The following is a 19,269-nucleotide window of genomic DNA, read 5'->3' on the forward strand; positions in this document are numbered from 1 at the left end:
TAACAAAGTCAACGAGTGGAAAGCAAATAAATAGTGGAATAAACCGAGACGAGAAATGAAAAATAAAACTTTAAATAAAATAAATTATGTCATTATAATATTTTGTTGCGATAAATTTTAAAAAATTGTATGCAGTGGACACGATAAATAAGTAAATAGGTTATCAATCAACGAAAGTAAAAATTATAAGACTAATCTTCTGTGACACGACCCCACTATTTTTTATTATATGCTAATATCAACCTTCTCAGATGCACAATGCATTCAATTGTCACCATATAAAAGAGACGATTTTCTCAGATGCTTTATCCAGTAACTTGTAAACTTTCGTGCTGATTTGTATCTACACCATAACCAAAAATGAAAATATTTGCAGTTATATTCGCTGTTTGCTTTGTTGGTGCTCTAGTAAGTATTTCATTTCATTTTACATGAGAGCAGTGATAAGAGATCCCATAAATTTCCTTACAAATTCAAACTATTGGTAAAATGGTCCCTGTGATCACTACTCACCTATTTTTTTCGAAAAACCCTTTTTCCCCCTCTCCAGTTCCTTTATTCAAGAAATTGAAAGAGACCTTTCTTGTAGAACTTTAAATCCTCTACAAAAAAGGTATTTCATAATTTTTCCAAAAACTTAATAGTTATATAGATATTTTGGATTTAAAGTCACAAAAGTTAAATATTAGATAGAAATTTTGAGTTTGAAATTTCGCGGGAATTTTGGGATCTTGTGTCATTTTATAAAATTAATTACAGCCAAAAAAAATTGGATATTCTTATAAATACATATATAATTTTATAAATATTTTTTTTTACAAGACACGAATAAGATTTTATTTTATTGTTTTCTTTAAACTCAGGCCGAGCTCACTGAAGAACAATTGGCTAAGCTCCGCGAACACAGAACCGCTTGTGTGACTGAAACTGGTGTTGATGAAGGTACCGCAAAATTTTTAGTCACTTGAAATCTGCCTAAAAATGTTAAATAATTAAACTATAAATATCTACAATTATTTATTTATTTATAGACAAAGTCTCCAAGGCCAAGGAGGGCGAGTGGATGATGGACGACCTTAAGCTTCGGTGTTTCTTCTCTTGCATGCTGAAGAAAATCAATGTCGTATGTAACAAATATTTGGAAAAATAATTTATTATTATTAGCAAGTAAAACATGAATTTGTTTTTACTGTCATTAGATGAATGAGGATGGAACACTGAACGAAGAGAAAACTCGCAAGAGGATGGCCAACGATTTGCCAGCAGACAAAATCGACGCTGTTATGATGAAATGCAAAGACATGAGTAAATTGTTTTTTAAATACATTCTTACAATTTTTTTTTACCAAGGTATTAAAATTAAATATTTTTTTTTCTTTTTTCAGAGGGGGCTGATGTGTGTGAGACCGCCATGATGATGATGAAGTGTTACGCTGAAGAAAAAGCCTTCACTAAGATAATGACTGAAAAGAGCACTTAATTAATTACTTTTTTCTTCATGTGACTACACAATTTTCCCAATGAATTATGACTACTGTATACCTTATTTCTTATCTATTTTATAATAAATGAGTAGATATTTTTGCTTTAAATTTTATTTGTTTATTTAATTGTTTCCTTATTCGATAGAAAAAAATTCACTACATTTAATTGAAGTAGGGAAGAAGTGGAGGGGGAGAACTGAGCAGATTTTTTTTTTTAATTTTACAAGATGGTTAAATGGACATTAGTCGATTTGGTCCACCCAAAATTTAGATTCAAAAATTTTCATTTAAATGATTTTATAAAATACTCATACTGATACTGAATTATTACCCATGGGAAGGAAGGAAATTTAATTTTAGTAACAAATTTGATGTCAACACATGAGTCAATTATGTGCCTTTGAACCCTTATTAAAAGTGGAACAATTATTGTAAATAAAAAAATAAAAAAAGAAAATATAGCTTTTTCTATTAGCTATCAAGTTCTTTTTACATAATAAGGATAGATATACCCGTTACAAAATTATTTACGAATAAAGCCGGAAAAGTAGGATTTTTCGTTATTTTTGGAATTTCAAATGTCCACCATTTCTAAACTAGTTGACCGATTTTGCTCATCTTCCAACTTCACCGCGATAATCGTTCATAGAATAAGTGTGACACGTTTCATTGAGATCCGTTAAAAATTTTGGCCGCTATCGTCGCAACAAGGCATGTTATGTTATATATATATATAAACTTTTGAACCAATGGTATTTTTGAAACCTACGCGATGAATTATGATAGATTGTGGCAAAATTCTTTGAAAATTCCACCATGAGGACAAATGCAAAAGACAGATTTTTATGAAATCTACTAAAAAGGACAATGCGTCATTTCCATTTAGAAATAGATGTCAACTATGATTGGACACGATAAAGTAGATAGGTTATCATCTAACGAAAATAAAAAATTATAAGACTAATCTTCTGTGACACGACCTTTATTATTTGCTCATATATTAACCTTCTCAAATGCTCAATATATTCAATCGTAGGCATATAAAAGAGACGATTTTCTCAGCTTCTTTATCCAGTAACTTGTAAGTTCTCGTGCTGATTTATATTTACACGACAACCAAAAATGAATATATTCGCTGTTATATTGGCTGTTTGCTGCGTTGGTGCTCTAGTAAGTATTGCATTTCATTTTACATCAGAGAAGTGATAAGAGATCCCATAAATTTCCTTACAAATTCAAACTATTGGCAAAATGGTCCCTGTGATCTCTACTCACCTTTTTTTTTTTAAAACCCATTTTGCCCCTCTCCAGTTCCTCTATTCAAAAAATTGTAAGAGACCTTTCTTGTAGAGCTTTAAATTTTCTACAAAAAAGGTATCTTATAAATTTTTCAAAAACTTAATAGTTATACAGTTATTTTGAATTTAAAATTACTAAAGTTAAATATTATAAATTTTAAGTTTGAAATTTTGCGGGATTTTGGGATCTCGTGTCACCTTATAAAATTAATTACCGCAAAAAAATTATATATTTATGTAAATATATTTATAATTTTATTAATGCCTTTTTCGACAAGACACGAATAAGATTTTATTTGATTTTTTTTTTTAATTCAGGCCGAGCTCACTGAGGAACAGCAAGCTAAGCTCCACGAATTCAGAACAGCTTGTCTAACTGAAACTGGTGTTGATGAGGGTAACAAAATTCCTAATCACTTCAAATTTGCCTTAAATAAATTAATTAAATATCTATAATTATCCATTTATTTTTAGGAATAGTTGCCAAGGCCAATGAGGGCGAATGGTTGATGGACGACCTCAAACTTCGGTGTTTCTTCTCTTGCCTGCTGAAGAAAATAAAAGTCGTGAGTAATTAATATTAAGACAAATAATTTATTAAAATCAGCAAGTAAAATATGAATTTGTTTTTAATGTTACTAGATGAATGAGGATGGAACATTTAACGAAGAGAAAGCTCGCAAGAGCATAACCAACGATTTGCCAGAAGACAAAATTGACGCTGTTATAACGAAATGCAAAGACATGAGTAAATTATTTTTTAAATAAATTATTCCGATTTATTTTACACTGTAAAAAATTCGCGGAGTGAATGCGAATTAAATCCGGAGTGAATGCGGAGTGAATGAATTTTTAATTATTCACTTCCCTCGGAGTGAAATTCACTCTGCAGGGGAGTTTTCGCCGAGTGAATAAATTTTTATTAATTTAATCCCTCCGGAGTGACATTCACTCCGGAGGGGGGTTTTAAAAATATTATTAATAAAATATAACTCCACTATGTAAAATCGAAATAAAAATTCGCGTATTACAGTACTGATCAACCGATACGCACACACACCCGAACACACACACGCACATATTCGCACACATACGCACACACGCACGTACACATTCGCACACACCCGAACACACACACGCACACACTTGAACATATTCGCACACACCCGAAAACACACACGAACACATTCGCATAAACGCACTCCCGATCACACACACGCACACATTTGCAGAACTCGCACGCGCACTCGCGCACGCACACACATCCACAGACACGCCCACACACAGACACTCGCACTCACACACACACGCTGTTTAACAATTTAATATAAATTAATTTAAATGTTAAAACTCCGGAACTCCGAGTGGCGGAGTGAATCCGGAGTGAATTCGGATTTAATTTCAATCCGGATTCACTCCAGATTTTTTACAGTGTATCAAGGGGTTAAAATTAAATATTCATTTTCTTTTTTTAGAGGGTGCTGATGTGTGCGAAACCGCCATGTTGATAGTGAAGTGTTACGCTGAAGAAAAAGCCCTCACTAAGATAATAACTGAAAAGAGCACTTAATCAATTTCTTTTTTCTTCATATCACTACACAATTTTGCCAATAAATTATGACCACTTTGTACCTTATTTCTTATCTATTTTATAATAAATGAGTAGATATTTTTGTTTTGGATTTGATTTGTTTATTTAATTGTTTCCTTATTCGATAAAAAAAAGTGTATTCAAAAATTTATAACGTCTAATTGAAGAAGGGAAGAAGTGGAGGAAGAAAACTGAGCAAAATTTCTTTTTAACTTTACAAGAGGGTTAAATGGGCATTAGTCGATTTGGTCCACCCAAAATTTCGATTGAAATATTATTATCTAAATAATTTTATAAAATACTCATACTGATATTTGAATTATTACCCATGGGAAGGAAGGAAATTGAGTTTAAACAAATTTAATAATTTTTAGACTGACCCATTTTGCCCCACACTAAGATTTTTTCTTAGGTTAAATGAACTATCAAATGATTATATGGGGAATAAACCAAAATGAAAAATAAAAAACAAAATTTTAAATTGAATAAATTACGCCATAGTTATACTTTGTTGCAATAAATTTTCAAAACTTGTGTTCAGTTGACACGATAAATAAGTAGATCGGTTATCATCTAACGAAAATAAAAATTATAAGACTAATCTTCTGTGACATGACCCCACTATTTTATATTGTATTCTAATATCAACCGTCACAAATGCACAATATATTCAATTGACACCACATAAAAGAGATGATTTTCTCAGCTCGTTTATTCAGTGACTTGTAAGTTTTTGTGCTGATTTATATTTACACGATAACTGAAAATGAAAATATTCGCTGTTATAATTGCTGTTTGCTTTGTTGGTGCTGTAGTAGCTATAGTAAGTATTTCATGTCATTTTACGTCAGATGAGTGACAAGAGTTCCATTAATTCCCTTTTAAGTTCAAACTATTGGCAAAATGGTCCCTGTGATCACTCTTTACCTTTTTTATTCAAATCCCGTTTTGCCCCTCTCCGGTTCCTCTATTCGAAAAATTGTCAGAGACCTTTTTTGTAAGGCTTTAAATTTCCTACAGAAAAGACATCTTACAATTTTTTCAAAAACTTAATAGTTATATAGATATTTTGAATTTAAAATTACATAAGTTAAATATCAGATAAAAATTTTGAATTTGAAATTCCGCGGGAATTTTGGGATCTTGTGTCACCTTATAAACTTAATTACCGCAAATAAATTATATATTTTTATAATTTTATTAATGTTTTTTTTTACAAGACACGAATAATGTTTTGCTCAATTTTTTTTTTTGATTCAGGGCGATCTCACTGAAGAAGAAAGAGTAAAGCTTGACGAACACGCAAAAGCTTGTGTAAATGAAACTGGTTTTTATGACAGTAACTTAAAATTTTTTATCAGTTCAAATCTGCCTGAAAATATTAAATAGTTAACTTAAATATCTATAATCGTTTACTTATTTTTAGCCAACGCTGACACAGGCAAGAAAGACAAATGGATAACGTACGGGTTTAAACTTCAGTGTTACTTCTCTTGCATGCTGAAGAAAATGAACATCGTAAGTAATAAATATTACGACAAATAATTTATTATTATCAGCAGATAGAGCATAATTTTTTTTTACTGTCATTAGATGAATGAGGATGGAGCATTGAACGAAGAGATGATTCGCAAGAAGATGGCCGATGAGTTGCCAGCAGACCAAATTGACGTCGTTTATACGAAATGCAAAGATTTGAGTAAATTATATTTTTAATACATTCTTACGATCTTTTTTTATCAAGGGATTAAAATTACATATATATATTAAATACTTTTTTTTTCAGAGGGCGCGAATATGTGCGAGACTGCCATGGTGATAATGAAGTGTTACGATGATGAAAGAGCCTTACTAAAGCCAACTGAAAAGAGCGTTTGATTTATTTTTTTTTCTTTATGCGACTATACAATGCTGCCAATGAATTGTGTCTACTGTATGCTTTGATTTTTGTTTATTCTATAAATCATTAGTTGATAATAAATGAGTAGAAATTTTTGCTTTAAATTTGATTTGTTTATTTAATTGTTTCCTAATTCGATAAAAAAAAATTTATGGAAAAATTTATGACATCTAATTGAAGTAGAAAAGAAGTGGAGGAAGACAACTGAGCAGAATTTTTTTTTTAATTTAACCAGAGGGTTAAATGGACACTAGTTGATTTGGTCCACCCAAAATTTCGATTCGAACATTTTTATTTAAATAATTTACCAAAATACTCATACTGATATTTGAATTATTACCCATAGGAAGGAAGTAAATTGAGTTTAAACAAAAAATTTAATATTTTTTAGACTGACCCATTTTGCCCCACGCTAAGATTTTTTTTTTAGGTTAAATGAACTATCAAATAATTATATGGAGAATAAACCAAAATGAAAAATAAAAAATAAAATTTTAAATTAAATAAATTACGCAATAGTTATACTTTGTTGCAATAAATTTTCAAAACTTGTGTTCAGTTGACACGATAAATAAGTAGATAGGTTATCATCTAACGAAAATAAAAATTATAAGACTAATCTTCTGTGACACGACCCCACTATTTTCTATTATCCGCTTATATTAACCTTCTGCTCAATATATTCAATCGTAGGCATATAAAAGAGACGATTTTCTCAGCTTCTTTATCCAGTAACTTGTTAATTCTCGTGCTGATTTACATTTACACGACAACCAAAAATGAAAATATTCGCTTTTATATTCGCTGTTTGTTTTGTTGGTGCTCTAGTAAGTATTTCACTTCATTTTACATCAGATGAGTGACAAGAGCTCCATAAATTTCCTTATAAATTCAAACTATTGGTAAAATGGTCCCTGTGATCATTAATCACCGTTATTTTTTTAAAAACCCGTTTTGCCTCTATCCAGTTTCTCTATTCAAAAAACTGTAAGAAACCTTTCTTGTAGAGCTTTAAATTTTCTACAAAAAAAGTATCTTATAATTTTTCCAAAAACTTAATAGTTATATAGATAGTTTGAATTTAAAATCACAAAAGTTAAATATCGGAGAGAAATTTTGAGTTTAAAATTTTCTGGAGATTGTGGGATCTTATGTCACCTTAAAAAATTAATTACCGCGAAAAAAAACTAGATATTCTTATAAATACATATATAATTTTATTAATACCTTTTTTTTACAAGGCACGAATAAGATTTTGCTCAATTTTATTTTTTAATTCAGGCCGAGCTCGATGAACAAGAAGGAGCAAAGCTTGACGAATACAATGAGGCTTGTGTAGATGGAACTGGTTTTTATGACGGTAACTCAAAATTTTTGATCACTCAAAATTTGCCTTAAAATATTAAATAATTCAATTAAATATCTGCAATCATTTATTTTTAGTCCAAGATCCCAATGCTCCGATCAGGAACTGGATAACGTACGGCCTTAAACTTCAGTGTTATTTCTCTTGCATGCTGAAGAAAATGAACATCGTAAGTAATAAATATTACGACAAATAATTTATTATTATCAGAAGATAAAATATAAATTTTTTTTACTGTTGTTAGATGAATGAGGATGGAACATTGAACGAAGAGATTACTCGCCAGAAGATGGCCGACGATTTGCCAGCAGACAAAATTGACGTCATTATTACGAAATGCAAAGACAAGAGTAAATTATTTTTTAAATATATTATTACGACTTTTTTTGTCAAGGGATTGAAACTTAATATGTATTCAATATTTTTTTTTCAGAGGGTGCTAATATTTGCGAGACCGCCAGAATGATAATTAAGTGTTACGATGATGAAAGAGTCTTACTAGGGTCAACTGAAAAGAGCGCTTAATTTGTTTTTTTCTTCTTCATTCGACTATACATTGCTGTCAATGAATTATGTTTACTGTATACCTTTATTTTTCATTTATTGGATAAAAAATTAGTTGACAATAAATGAGTCGATATTTTTGCTTTAAATTTGATTATTTATCATTTCGATAAAAAAAAAATTCATTCAAAAATTTATTACATCGAATTAAAATAAGGAAACTCGGTGATTTTTTTATTGAAAATTATATTAGAGGGCAAAATGGACATGGGTCGATTTGGGCCACCCGGAATCTCGATTCAAAAATTTTTATTTAAATAATCATGTAAAATACTCATATTGACATTTGAATTATTGCCCATGGGAAGAAAGTGAATTTAATTTTAATAAAAAATTTGGAATAGTTTATTACACATCTAAGGCTTTGCCTCTATTCAAAATAAACAAATATGAAAACGTTTACGCAACAAAATGAACGATTGATAAGCGAATAAATATTGGAATGAAACGACGTTCAAAATATAAAATAAAAATTTAAATTAAATAAATTTCGTCGGAATTATATTTTGTTGCGATAAATATTCAAAAATTGTGTGCGGTTGACATGATAAATAAGTAGATCGGTTATCATCTAACGAAAATAAAAATTATAAGACTAATCTTCTGTGACACGACCTCACTATTTTTTATTTTATGCTAAGATCAACCTTCACAGATGCATAATATATTCAATCGTCACTATATAATAGAGATGATTTCCTTAGCTCGTTTATTCAGTAACTTGTAAGCTTTTGTGCTGATTTATATTTGCACAATTACTACCAAAAATGAAAATATTTGCAGTTATATTGGCTGTATGCTTTGTTGGTGCTCTGGTAAGAATTCCATTTTATTTTACGACCGAGGAGTGATAAAAGTTCCATAAATTTCCTTATAAATTCAAACTATTGGCAAGATGGTCCCTGTGATCACTACTCGTCTTTTTTTTTTCAAAAAACCCGTTTTGCCCCTCTCCAGTTCCTCTATTCAAAAAATTGTAAGAGACCTTTCTTGTAGAGCTTCAAATTTTCTACAAAAAATCTATCTTATAATTTTTTCAAAAACTTAATAGTTATATAGATATTTGAATTTGAAATTACAAAAGTTAAATGTTAGATAGAAATTTTGAGTTTGAAATTTTTCGGAGGTTTTGGGATCTCATGTCACCTCAAAAAATTAATTACAGCAAAAAAAAAAATAATTAGATATTTTTGTTAATACGTTTATAATTTTATTAATATTTTTTTTACAAGACACAAATAACATTTTGTTTATTTTATTTTTCAACTCAGGCCGAGCTCAATGAAGAAGAAAAAGCTAAGCTTCACGAATACAGAACAGCTTGTCTAACTGAAATTGGTTCTTATGAGGGTAACTCAAAATTTTAGATCACTTTAAATCAGCCTAAAAATATTGAATAATTTAATTAAGTATCTATAATTACTTATTTATTTTTAGACCAAGTTTCCAATGCTCCGGACGGCAACTGGATAGTATACGGCCTTCAACTTCAGTGTTTCTCCTCTTGCATGCTGATGAAAATCAAAGCCGTAAGTAATAAATATTAGGATAAATAATTAATTATTAGCGGTTATAAAACGTTGATTTTTTTTTTTACTGTTATTAGATGAATGAGGATGGAACATTGAACGAAGAGATAATTCGCAAGAGGATGGCCAACGATGTGCCAGCAGACAAAATTGACGCCGTTATTATGAAATGCAAAGACTTGAGTAAATTATTTTTTAAATATATTATTACGATTTATTTTGTCGAGGTCTTAAAATTAAATATTCATTTTTTTTTTTCAGAGGGCGCTAACATTTGCGAGACCGGAATGATGATTATGAGGTGTTGCACTAATGAAAAAATCTTCACTCAGATAACTGAAAAGAGCAATTGATTAATTTCTTTTTTCTTCATATAACTTTACAATTTTCCCAATTAATTGTGTCCACTGTAATCCTTTATTCTTTATTCATTTAATAAAAAATCAGATAATAATAAATGAGTAGATACTTTTGCTTGAAATTTAATTTGTTTATTTAATTGTTTCTTAATTCGATAAAAAATTTTATTCGAAAATTTATTAACCCTAATTAAATAGGGAAACTCAGCAAATTTTATTTTTGAAATTATACAAATGGGTAAAGTGGACACTAGTCAATTTGGGCCACCAAAAATTTCGATTCAAAAATTTTTATCTGAATAATTTAATAAAATACGCATACTGATATTTGAATTCCAGCTCATGGGAAGAAATTAAATTAAATTTTAATTTTCTCATTAGGGGAGGGTGGGGCAGAGCGGCCCCCCTGAAATTTTGATCAAGAAATAAATTTTTTTTTTTCGACTAATTACTATAAATCCGATGTGTTTGCGTATTTTTACCCCTACGCATGACATTTGGGGCAAAATGAACAAGCCCAAAATTTCGAAAAAGTGATTTTTTCATATTTTTATCGTCAAATTAAAAAAAAATTATTATAATTACACATTTCTAGCCCTACGCACAACACCTGGGGCAAAATGGACCAGTCGAAACTTCCGGAAAAATTATTTTTTCATATTTTTCCGCCGTTTCTCTATGTAGGAGGCAAATTTGGTCATTAAAAATTTCTAAAAATAAAATTTTTTTTTAGTTGATAAATTTTTGAAATAAAGTAAAACTATAGAATTGTTTTTTTTTTTTATTAAATAACAATTAGTAATTAAGGTAATCGATAGTGAACGATTTATTACACCTAAAAAAATTTTTTTTGAGTAATATAAAACCAAAAATAGTTGTCAAGAGAAAGAAATACATTCTTAATGATGAAAACAATTTAAAAAAACAAAAAAACGAAAAAAAAAATTTTTTTATCATTTTTTGGAGGGGGGCCGCTCTGCCCCACAAAAAAATTTTTTTTTTTTTCAGAATTTTGGCAAAATGTCCACAAATTTGTTCGAAATAGGACAAAAGTAAAGTGATCTTATGGTTCAAAGCCATAAAAATTAATAATTGGCTTAGGGGGGCCGCTCTGCCCCACCCTCCCCTACTCATTACGATTTTTAGAGATTAATTTAAATATCAAATATTTATTTGGGGACTCCAAAATTTTTTTCTTAAGCGTATAATCTCTCCTGCCTCCCCCTTCCTTACACTTAGGGTCAATTCAGTATAAATTTGATGTCGCGAATAGAAGAAACGTTTTTTGAAAAATTTTTACTGTAAAAAAAAAAATAAAAAGAACAATACGTCATTCCCATTTGAAAATAAATGTCAACAATAATTATCTCTGCATAATTATCAGTAGTATAACATTTCCCTAGAATACATAAATATATGATGTTTGACTGACGTCATTATTATTTTACAGCTACTCCATAAATTACTATTTTTTCTTTTTTTTTTTTTTTTATTACAGTATCAGCATATGACGACACTTGCGCCTTAAACATATACCCACTTTTATAATAAATATACAAAACAAAATGTGTGATTCTAATGCCCCAGTAGCGGTACTTATTCTCGGCTAGTAAATAATAAACGGTTTTCATTGTTTCCCATGACCATAAAATAGTAATTATTAAAAGCTCATCAATTAAATCCTCATTAGCACGTACTGGTGATTTTGTATCGTCATGGTTCGAATAATATATTATCATAAATAATGAAATGAATAACATATTTATTATTAATCACATTTATTTTAATAACTAAAGTACACATATATTTTATTATATTACTGGGTATGGCACCCGGGTATTAAAAATAATAAATTTTAAATAAATAAATAATCAATCCCTTATTATAAATAAATAGACTTATTTTTGCTTCAGTTTCTGTGAGATAACAGTAATTAAATTTTTTTTAATTGCACACCTCAAGCGCGACGTGCTCATTTTTTTTTGCTCTGTCTTACAAAAAATTTTCTTTATTTCACTCTTCAATTTTATTTTTCATACGCATACCATGAGTCGAGCAAAATAATTATAGTTGTAAATTTATAAATATGAACTTTTTATATATTTATGATATGAGCGCTCGAGGTGTGCAATTTTTTATTTTTAATAATTTTTGTAATTATTAATGACATTTTAATAATTATTGTTACTCAAGGGCTACAATGTCAAGTAAAAAAAAAATATTAACAGAGTAATTATAAAAAGTATAGAAGACCGGGATAAAATGAGACACCGACTAAGAAAAATATTAATTTTTAAATAAAAAGAAATTTTTTTCTGCTAAAAAATTCTTAATTATGGTTTAGAAAAATTGGGCAAGTTGGCCAGCCTAATAATTTCGGCCAATTTAAAATTTCAAAATTTTTTTTTCAAGTGTTCGTTATCTGAATTGATTTAATAAGAACTAAGACAAATTTACGTTGAGGTAAAACGGGCCACTATAAATCAATTATTTTTTTGGAAATCAAAAATTGGCTCTACTAATTGGCTGACCAGCTTGGCCCAATTTTTTTGACATCAGTACCTAAATATTTTTTAACAGAAAAAAAATTTGGTAATACGACTAAATATCCGCGTTCAAATTTCCCACGAATTTCAACATTTACGGCAAATTTAATATCATACACGTGTTTGGCCTTTTTTCATGAATTCTATGTCTCAAAAATTTTTGGTTTGAAAATGGTACCCGACTTTACGCGGTCTGCGGTGTGAATTTACGGTGTGAAGTATCAAGCGGTGTAATTTTGACACTGTGGGTGTTTTCTCTCTCACCATTCGGTGTTATTACCTCAATTATTGTCCGATAATATATTCTGTAGTTGAAATTTTCAAAAAATATAAAGATTGCAGCACTAGCATATCATTATTTTTACTGACGTCAGTCATTTCGGAGTCAAAATTAAATATCTGGTGTCGAAGTAATCGAGTCTTTAATAAATAACTTATACATTTACACCATTGCTGGTGTGAACGTTCTACCACCCGGTCCAAAATTTAACACCCCGTCAGTATTGAAAATTTTGACACCAAAAATTTATACCACAGTGCGGACTCAAAATTTTTCAGTGTAGAGAATTTTGACGTGGATATTTAGTCCTGTCATCAAAAAATAAATCATATCCCATTTTACCCCGGTCTCGCCTAGTGTTACTTAAAAATAATGAGCGTCAACAGAGCCACTGTTGAGTAACAATAATTAATAACTGAAGAAAAACACCAAATTGGTGTGAATATAAATAATAAATAATAAATAATTTTAAGTTGATAGCCATTACGAACTAGATTCTTAATAAATAATTGTTGATTTTGCTTTGTTACTTATAAACGTTTTTTTTTATGACTGTAAATTATTCACTCGGTATTTATATGACATGGATAATTTCTCAGACAATCTCCTCCTTCTTGTCCCAAACGTGCAGCTGTGACATACCGATAGAATCGTTGACTGGAGGCGCTACCAGTAACTTTACGCTTCAATTCTTGTGGGTCTCTAAAAAATAAATAAAGAAATAAAATGGATTTTTTAAACAAAATTATTATCTGGTTTAATGAATTTCTCGACAGATAAAAACCATATCGAGTGTAAACTAGGACTTGAATAATATTTATTATTCAAACGTAATTTATTAAATTACTAGAGTAATTGTTTTAATAAAAAAGTTACGTAATTAAAATAATATTTATGACGAAATCACGAGAATTTAAATTGGAGGGGACAAAAAATTCATGACCCGATTTTAATTATTGAGAGTGTCTATTAACCGTTGGTACTTATTACCTTTCTCCTTACGGTCCAAAACAATTAACTTCAAAAATTATTTTTAATTTTACGTGTATATTTATTTAATCAAAAGGAGAATGTTCACATTTGATTTATAAATATAATTAATTTTAATTCATGGCTTGGGTAAAAAAAAAAATTTATGATCATGTTTTTATATATTTATATATGAAGATATATCTTATGAGAAATTAACTTTAGTTTTAATTTTAGATGAACTGAGTACAAAAAAATACGACAAAATTTTGAAAAAAATTTTCTTGATCTAGAAAATTTAATGTTCGTTCAAATTTAAAAATTATTAATTACCTCTACCCGGGGTGTGAAAAACTTAAATCGAATAGAATATTAATAAAAAAAATTTTAATCTGAGATCTGATTAGATCTAGGATCTTATTTTTCAAAATTTATGTTAATTATCCTGAAGTTAGTAGACAATTAAAAATTCTAATTTTAGAACAAATCTATTAAAAAAAAAAAAAAAAAAAAAAAAAAAATGCACAAGTAGAAAATTAAAAAATCTACAAGTGCATTTTTTTAAAATATTTTTTTTTTTGCAATTTATCGTGTTTAAAATATTCCAAAAATTTCAGTATCATTTACATTCCCGGGAAAAAAAATTCAGATCTGTTCTGATCAAATAGATCAAATTAGATCAGCTCAGATAAAATTTGTTCATAATTTATACTGAACCCAGATCAGAGTAGATCTGATTTGATCTGTTCAGATCAAACTAGATCTGACCAGATATGACATTTTTTTTGGGGAAAAATAGTCCAGATCTACTCTGATCAAATCTAATCAAGTCAGATCAACCTAGATCTAGTCAGATCAAAATAGATCAACATTGATTAAGCGATCATTTTATGAAGTAAATATGGATAGATCTAATTGGATCTGTACGGATCAAACCAGATCTGAGCTGCTATCCCGGGAAAAAAAATTTAGATCTGTTCTGATCAAATTAGATCAAATTAGATCAGCTCAGATAAAATTTGATCATAATTTATACTGAACCCAGATCTGTTTAGAACTAAGCAGATCTATTCTGATCAGAGTAGATCTAATTTGATACGAACAGATCTGGCCAAAATGCAGATCTGTTCAGATCTGAAACATCAGGTCTAATTTGATCTGAATAGATCTAAATTTTTTTTCCCAGATTAACATAAATTAGTAGATCTATTTAGATCAATTTATCTTTACATAGATCTGATTCCCCAAAAATCGATCTGACAAGATCTAGTGACATCAAATTACGTCTGCCCAGATCTAATTTTTTTTCATCCACCCCATAGACCTGAATTAATTTTCCAGACTTTAAATCTCGTCCAACTTTCCTCTTAAATCTTACTGCCAATTAGTAGAAATTACTTAAGAAAAAAAAAAAAATTACCTCGACAATTCATTAGACACAATATTACTGTGCGGTGAATAAATTCCAGGATTTTTGTACATGCTACAAATGAGTCTCTCCTTACAAGGCTCTTCACTGAATTTAAGTTGTAAAAATATATCATCAAGCCTATGTAGTATTGGTCCATAAAAAGTATCGTCGTGGATCGCGACACGGTCAACTTGATTAGTAACTTGACCGAGCTCACCGGTATTTTTTTTATTCGTCACTTGGGTCTGTACGTGTTGCTGCGTGAGTCTTTTATTGTTTATTTGTGTTTGTTGCTGAGGATTTGTAACCGGCTGATGCGAGTGTTGCACAAAAACGGGATGCACTTGTTGCATGTTGTTGTTGTTGCTGTTAATAAGAGTATGAGTTGCCTTTAAATCATTACGCGCTGGTGCAACGGGAGTGTGTTTAATTGACGGAGTATTAAGTCCAACTTGTACCGAAGGAACTGGAACACTGGGCACTATTCCAGGTCCAACGCCCACAGATCCACCCGATACCCGCCGATTCAACTTTTGATCCTCCAGGTATCCACTGTAAGCCAAATTTTGACCATGAGACGGCACATTTACTGGCTGTCCCAGTTGCACTGGCCCATTTACGGGCTTAGGGCCCAGATACGGGGGACTGTAATTATGCTGGACCGGCGATAATTTGTTACTCAAATTATCGTCGTGGAGATCAGTAAAGGAATCGATTCCCCATTCTTTCAACTCCTCCATGTCTTTACGGAGCTGAATGTGCGGATGTGCGTAATCGTAACCTTCGAATTCCTCGTCGTGATAAGGCGGGTGAGGTGAATGATGATGTGGATCGTAGTACGTGGGTGCTGGCACTGGAGCCGGTACTGGAACGGGAACTGGAACGTGATGATGATGATGAGCGATCTAAAAGTATATACAATATTTTTTTTATCTGTTAAATTGATCATATAATATGAGAATGTAGGGCATCATTTTTTTCGACTTTTAATGATACGGGAAATTTATCATCTTATTTTTTAATTGAAGTTAACTTTTTTTGTTTACTTTAAATATATGATACTGAAGTTAGCAAACGTCAAATAATTTTTGGAATTAAAAAAAAATGATAAATTATAAAAAAAAAAAAATTTGGAAAATTGCACTTGTAGATTTTTTTATTTTCTACATGTGCATTTTTTTAGTTTTTTTTTCTTTGCAATTGATTTGGTGAAAAAAAAATTCAAAAATTGTTGATTGCCAACTTCTGGATCATTTAAATATCAAAAAACAATTCTCCTTTATGGGATGAAATTTTTAATAATTTTTTGGAGATATCAAAATTTTGATATAAAAAAAATATACCTGATGGTGGTGGTGATGATGATACTTTGTATGGGAGTTGTAATAACTCGAGCACAATTTAAATACATGAGCGAATGCTGGTATGAAGAAGAGCAAAAGTTTCAAAAATATTTTTTTAGCCGTTCCAATTCCAAACAAAAATGGTATTATGAACATAAACTTGACCTTAATCAATTTAATGATCAATATCAGAGCCAGGAAACTCAGGAGCAACCGGTTCTGGATAAATTTACCTGCAAGTAAAATAATGACATAAATTAGCCGGCTCATTAGCTGCCTCCTTAATCACAACTTATTAATAACTAATTATACATACGAATTTTTTTGAAAATTCTCCCATGCTCGAGTCCACGTGACCCAAAATCAACTCGTACTAGTGCCCCATCTCGATCTATTTCCTTCGGGCTTATTTTTATTTTCGCTTTGTCAAAAATAAATTCCGGAAGCTGGATTTCATAATCGCGCGTGGCCAAAAATTTAACCGTCCGGTCTCTTAGCGCCGATGTTATTTCTTCCAATGGTGTTTTGGGTTCTTTGTAACCCTGTTCATCATCATAATCACCATCATCTTTTTTACTCCGACCCTGATCGACAAAATTTTCTTCCTCTTCCATCTCATCCTCACAGTTCTTCGAACACGTGTCATAATTCAAATTATTTTTGGTCAACAAAAACCCGTCAAAAACCGTTATGTTGTCATAGTCACCAAGCGTATTGTCCAAATAGCTGTATGCATTTTTTTGTAAGCACGAAAAAGTTAATTTTTTGTTACAATCTCTCAAAATTCCTCTCCACAATTCGTTGCCGCCCGCGCCATTATTCAAATAAGTCAAATTTCGCGGGTACAAATATTTAGCATAACTTATAATATTTACAAAACTAAACGAGCTGACATATATCGTCGACAATAACAAAACATACAATACCCTTAACATTTTGATTATCAATAAATAAAAAATTTCAAAATTTTTAAAAAATTACTCTGTCCAAATTTATTTGAAAAAAATATTTCTAAAAATGTCTCATTACAACAAAATTTTTTGAACAATTTTGCAATCCCTTATTCGCCTGTGCCACTTGAAAAAATAATTCTTATCTCTTATCATGTCCTTATAAAACCCGGTACTTATTTTATTTATTAAAAAAAAAAATTTATAAAACTGTTTCACTAAATAAATTTTTACTGTCACAGTCGATCGATGCTGTTACGAAGATTTTTCTTAAAAAAAACAACTAACCCAGACTTGCGTTCACTTGGATCTCTCCTTTAAAACTAACATCGAGACCCAAGACTATCCAATCCACTATCCGGTCGGTCGGTCTCTCGTGGATTGGATTCACGCGGTCTAAAATGTGTGTCAAAAGTACTCCCTCTCTTATCCTTTCGATGGTTATTATAGAGACGCAACAAGACGAGCGTGTAAAACGGTGTAACCAAAAGGTATCTTATAGATATAAGGTCATTATCATCAGACGGGCTACTAAATTGTCAACGATGTGCTAAAAAAATTTTAAACCACGTAAATGCCTCTGTGTTGTTATTTATTAAACATATATTTATTATTGTTGTTATATGGAAAAATAAAGATGGACAGTGGATCGCGGATTGGTAAGAGAGCAAGGCCGTATCTTCATGCTCCGCTTCCTGGACCGTTGTAACACACGAAAGAGCCCACATTAATTCTGGTTTTACTTTATAACGACCGGCTGTATGAAATATTCAATGGGTTTCATATATTATTATATATACCTTGTATGGGGTAAGAGGAAGAAAAGCGCGGATTTTATTACGTTTAATTATTTACACTCGAGTGATCTGGATTAAATGGATTCTTGATGCGGGTATGTAATGATCGCCGTATCAAAACAATTATATGGTGAGATTGTATGGGGATAAGTGTAGGGAAGTATGGGTTTACATATAAATGTATCAATAAATTTATAGGGAATAGTTTTGGTATTGGGAATTTAGGGAGAGACTAGAGGTCACTGGATTCATATGAGAAACTATGGGTTCAAAAAAATTCATTATGGGTCTATGGGAATTTACTTATCAAGAAATTCGGGATCGAGATGATTATATGGGAAATTTATATGCCCTATAGAAAAATCTATGGAGAATTAAACGATAGAACTTTATGAAGAAAAAAATATAAATTTTTATAGGAATCTATGAATAAATCCATAGAAAAATTCATGGGGATCTAGATGCCCTATTAGAAAAAAAATCCATAGATCTTATGGGAATCTATATAAATAAAGTAGGAGTTTCCATAAAAATCCATGAGTTTTATTATTTAAAAAATTTCGTATAGAAAACCATGCAGGTCCTTCGGAAAACGTCATGGGAAATGGAGTTTCTGATCAGAAAATAAAATAAAAAAACTCATAAAGTAGTGAGTGGACAAGTAATTTTGAATCCTGACGTGCCCACACGGAAAAATTATATATCCGTGTGGGTGGGGTAAATTCCCATAGAAAATCATATGGAAATTACTACCAGTACACAGAAAAAACAGATATCTTGAGTCAAGAAAATATTTTTGAAGACAAAAGTTTTCGGGAACCAAGTCAAGATTTTCTTGAGCCAAGAGAATTCGTCTTGGTTGGAGAAGATTTATACTTTATC

At 30.4% G+C, this 19,269-nt stretch overlaps 4 protein-coding genes across 4 annotated transcripts; 3 read left to right on the forward strand and 1 right to left on the reverse strand.

The window, feature by feature from the left end:
- The first annotated feature begins 249 nt into the window (after positions 1 to 249).
- LOC130677024 (uncharacterized) lies at positions 250 to 8,292 on the forward strand. Its single transcript, XM_057483542.1, has 19 exons — positions 250 to 408; positions 864 to 942; positions 1,032 to 1,123; positions 1,200 to 1,305; positions 1,386 to 1,478; positions 2,587 to 2,654; positions 3,101 to 3,179; positions 3,257 to 3,348; positions 3,425 to 3,530; positions 4,258 to 4,316; positions 5,634 to 5,712; positions 5,800 to 5,891; positions 5,967 to 6,072; positions 6,160 to 6,245; positions 7,029 to 7,100; positions 7,555 to 7,633; positions 7,717 to 7,808; positions 7,884 to 7,989; positions 8,073 to 8,292. The coding sequence occupies exons 1-19, from the start codon at positions 361 to 363 to the stop codon at positions 8,162 to 8,164; spliced, it is 1,626 nt and encodes a 541-aa protein (XP_057339525.1). The 5' UTR covers positions 250 to 360; the 3' UTR covers positions 8,165 to 8,292.
- LOC130677990 (general odorant-binding protein 56a-like) lies at positions 5,022 to 6,377 on the forward strand. The gene is made up of 5 exons (XM_057484934.1): positions 5,022 to 5,196; positions 5,634 to 5,712; positions 5,800 to 5,891; positions 5,967 to 6,072; positions 6,160 to 6,377. Exons 1-5 carry the CDS (start codon positions 5,140 to 5,142, stop codon positions 6,249 to 6,251), a joined length of 426 nt encoding a protein of 141 aa, XP_057340917.1. The 5' UTR covers positions 5,022 to 5,139; the 3' UTR covers positions 6,252 to 6,377.
- Positions 8,293 to 8,433: 141 nt separating the features above from the next.
- On the forward strand, positions 8,434 to 10,859 carry LOC130677993 (uncharacterized). The gene is made up of 5 exons (XM_057484937.1): positions 8,434 to 9,018; positions 9,475 to 9,553; positions 9,641 to 9,732; positions 9,810 to 9,915; positions 9,994 to 10,859. Exons 1-5 carry the CDS (start codon positions 8,971 to 8,973, stop codon positions 10,083 to 10,085), a joined length of 417 nt encoding a protein of 138 aa, XP_057340920.1. The 5' UTR covers positions 8,434 to 8,970; the 3' UTR covers positions 10,086 to 10,859.
- A 357-nt stretch (positions 10,860 to 11,216) lies between these two features.
- Positions 11,217 to 17,956, reverse strand: LOC130677958 (uncharacterized). Its single transcript, XM_057484899.1, has 4 exons — positions 16,957 to 17,956; positions 16,641 to 16,873; positions 15,307 to 16,202; positions 11,217 to 13,619 (listed from the first exon to the last, which is right to left on the reverse strand). Exons 1-4 carry the CDS (start codon positions 17,573 to 17,575, stop codon positions 13,481 to 13,483), a joined length of 1,887 nt encoding a protein of 628 aa, XP_057340882.1. The 5' UTR covers positions 17,576 to 17,956; the 3' UTR covers positions 11,217 to 13,480.
- Between the last annotated feature and the right edge of the window lie 1,313 nt (positions 17,957 to 19,269).

Source organism: Microplitis mediator, chromosome 11 (genome assembly GCF_029852145.1).
Source record: "Microplitis mediator isolate UGA2020A chromosome 11, iyMicMedi2.1, whole genome shotgun sequence".
In the NCBI taxonomy this organism is placed as follows: domain Eukaryota; kingdom Metazoa; phylum Arthropoda; class Insecta; order Hymenoptera; family Braconidae; genus Microplitis; species Microplitis mediator.

What these genes read in the sequence shown, in the direction of transcription:
- LOC130677024 (XM_057483542.1), top strand. Translation starts at nt 361, where the DNA reads ATGAAAATATTTGCAGTTATATTCGCTGTTTGCTTTGTTGGTGCTCTA. An exon ending in TTTGCTTTGTTGGTGCTCTA is followed by an intron (nt 409 to 863) that starts GTAAGTATTTCA and finishes CTTTAAACTCAG; the next exon opens with GCCGAGCTCACTGAAGAACA. An exon ending in TGAAACTGGTGTTGATGAAG is followed by an intron (nt 943 to 1,031) that starts GTACCGCAAAAT and finishes ATTTATTTATAG; the next exon opens with ACAAAGTCTCCAAGGCCAAG.
- LOC130677990 (XM_057484934.1), top strand. Translation starts at nt 5,140, where the DNA reads ATGAAAATATTCGCTGTTATAATTGCTGTTTGCTTTGTTGGTGCTGTA. An exon ending in TTGGTGCTGTAGTAGCTATA is followed by an intron (nt 5,197 to 5,633) that starts GTAAGTATTTCA and finishes TTTTTGATTCAG; the next exon opens with GGCGATCTCACTGAAGAAGA. An exon ending in TGAAACTGGTTTTTATGACA is followed by an intron (nt 5,713 to 5,799) that starts GTAACTTAAAAT and finishes ACTTATTTTTAG; the next exon opens with CCAACGCTGACACAGGCAAG.
- LOC130677993 (XM_057484937.1), top strand. Translation starts at nt 8,971, where the DNA reads ATGAAAATATTTGCAGTTATATTGGCTGTATGCTTTGTTGGTGCTCTG. An exon ending in TGAAATTGGTTCTTATGAGG is followed by an intron (nt 9,554 to 9,640) that starts GTAACTCAAAAT and finishes ATTTATTTTTAG; the next exon opens with ACCAAGTTTCCAATGCTCCG. An exon ending in TATGAAATGCAAAGACTTGA is followed by an intron (nt 9,916 to 9,993) that starts GTAAATTATTTT and finishes TTTTTTTTTCAG; the next exon opens with AGGGCGCTAACATTTGCGAG.
- LOC130677958 (XM_057484899.1), bottom strand. Translation starts at nt 17,575, where the DNA reads ATGTTAAGGGTATTGTATGTTTTGTTATTGTCGACGATATATGTCAGC. An exon ending in GAGAATTTTCAAAAAAATTC is followed by an intron (nt 16,874 to 16,956) that starts GTATGTATAATT and finishes TTTTACTTGCAG; the next exon opens with GTAAATTTATCCAGAACCGG. An exon ending in ATCATCACCACCACCATCAG is followed by an intron (nt 16,203 to 16,640) that starts GTATATTTTTTT and finishes ATATACTTTTAG; the next exon opens with ATCGCTCATCATCATCATCA.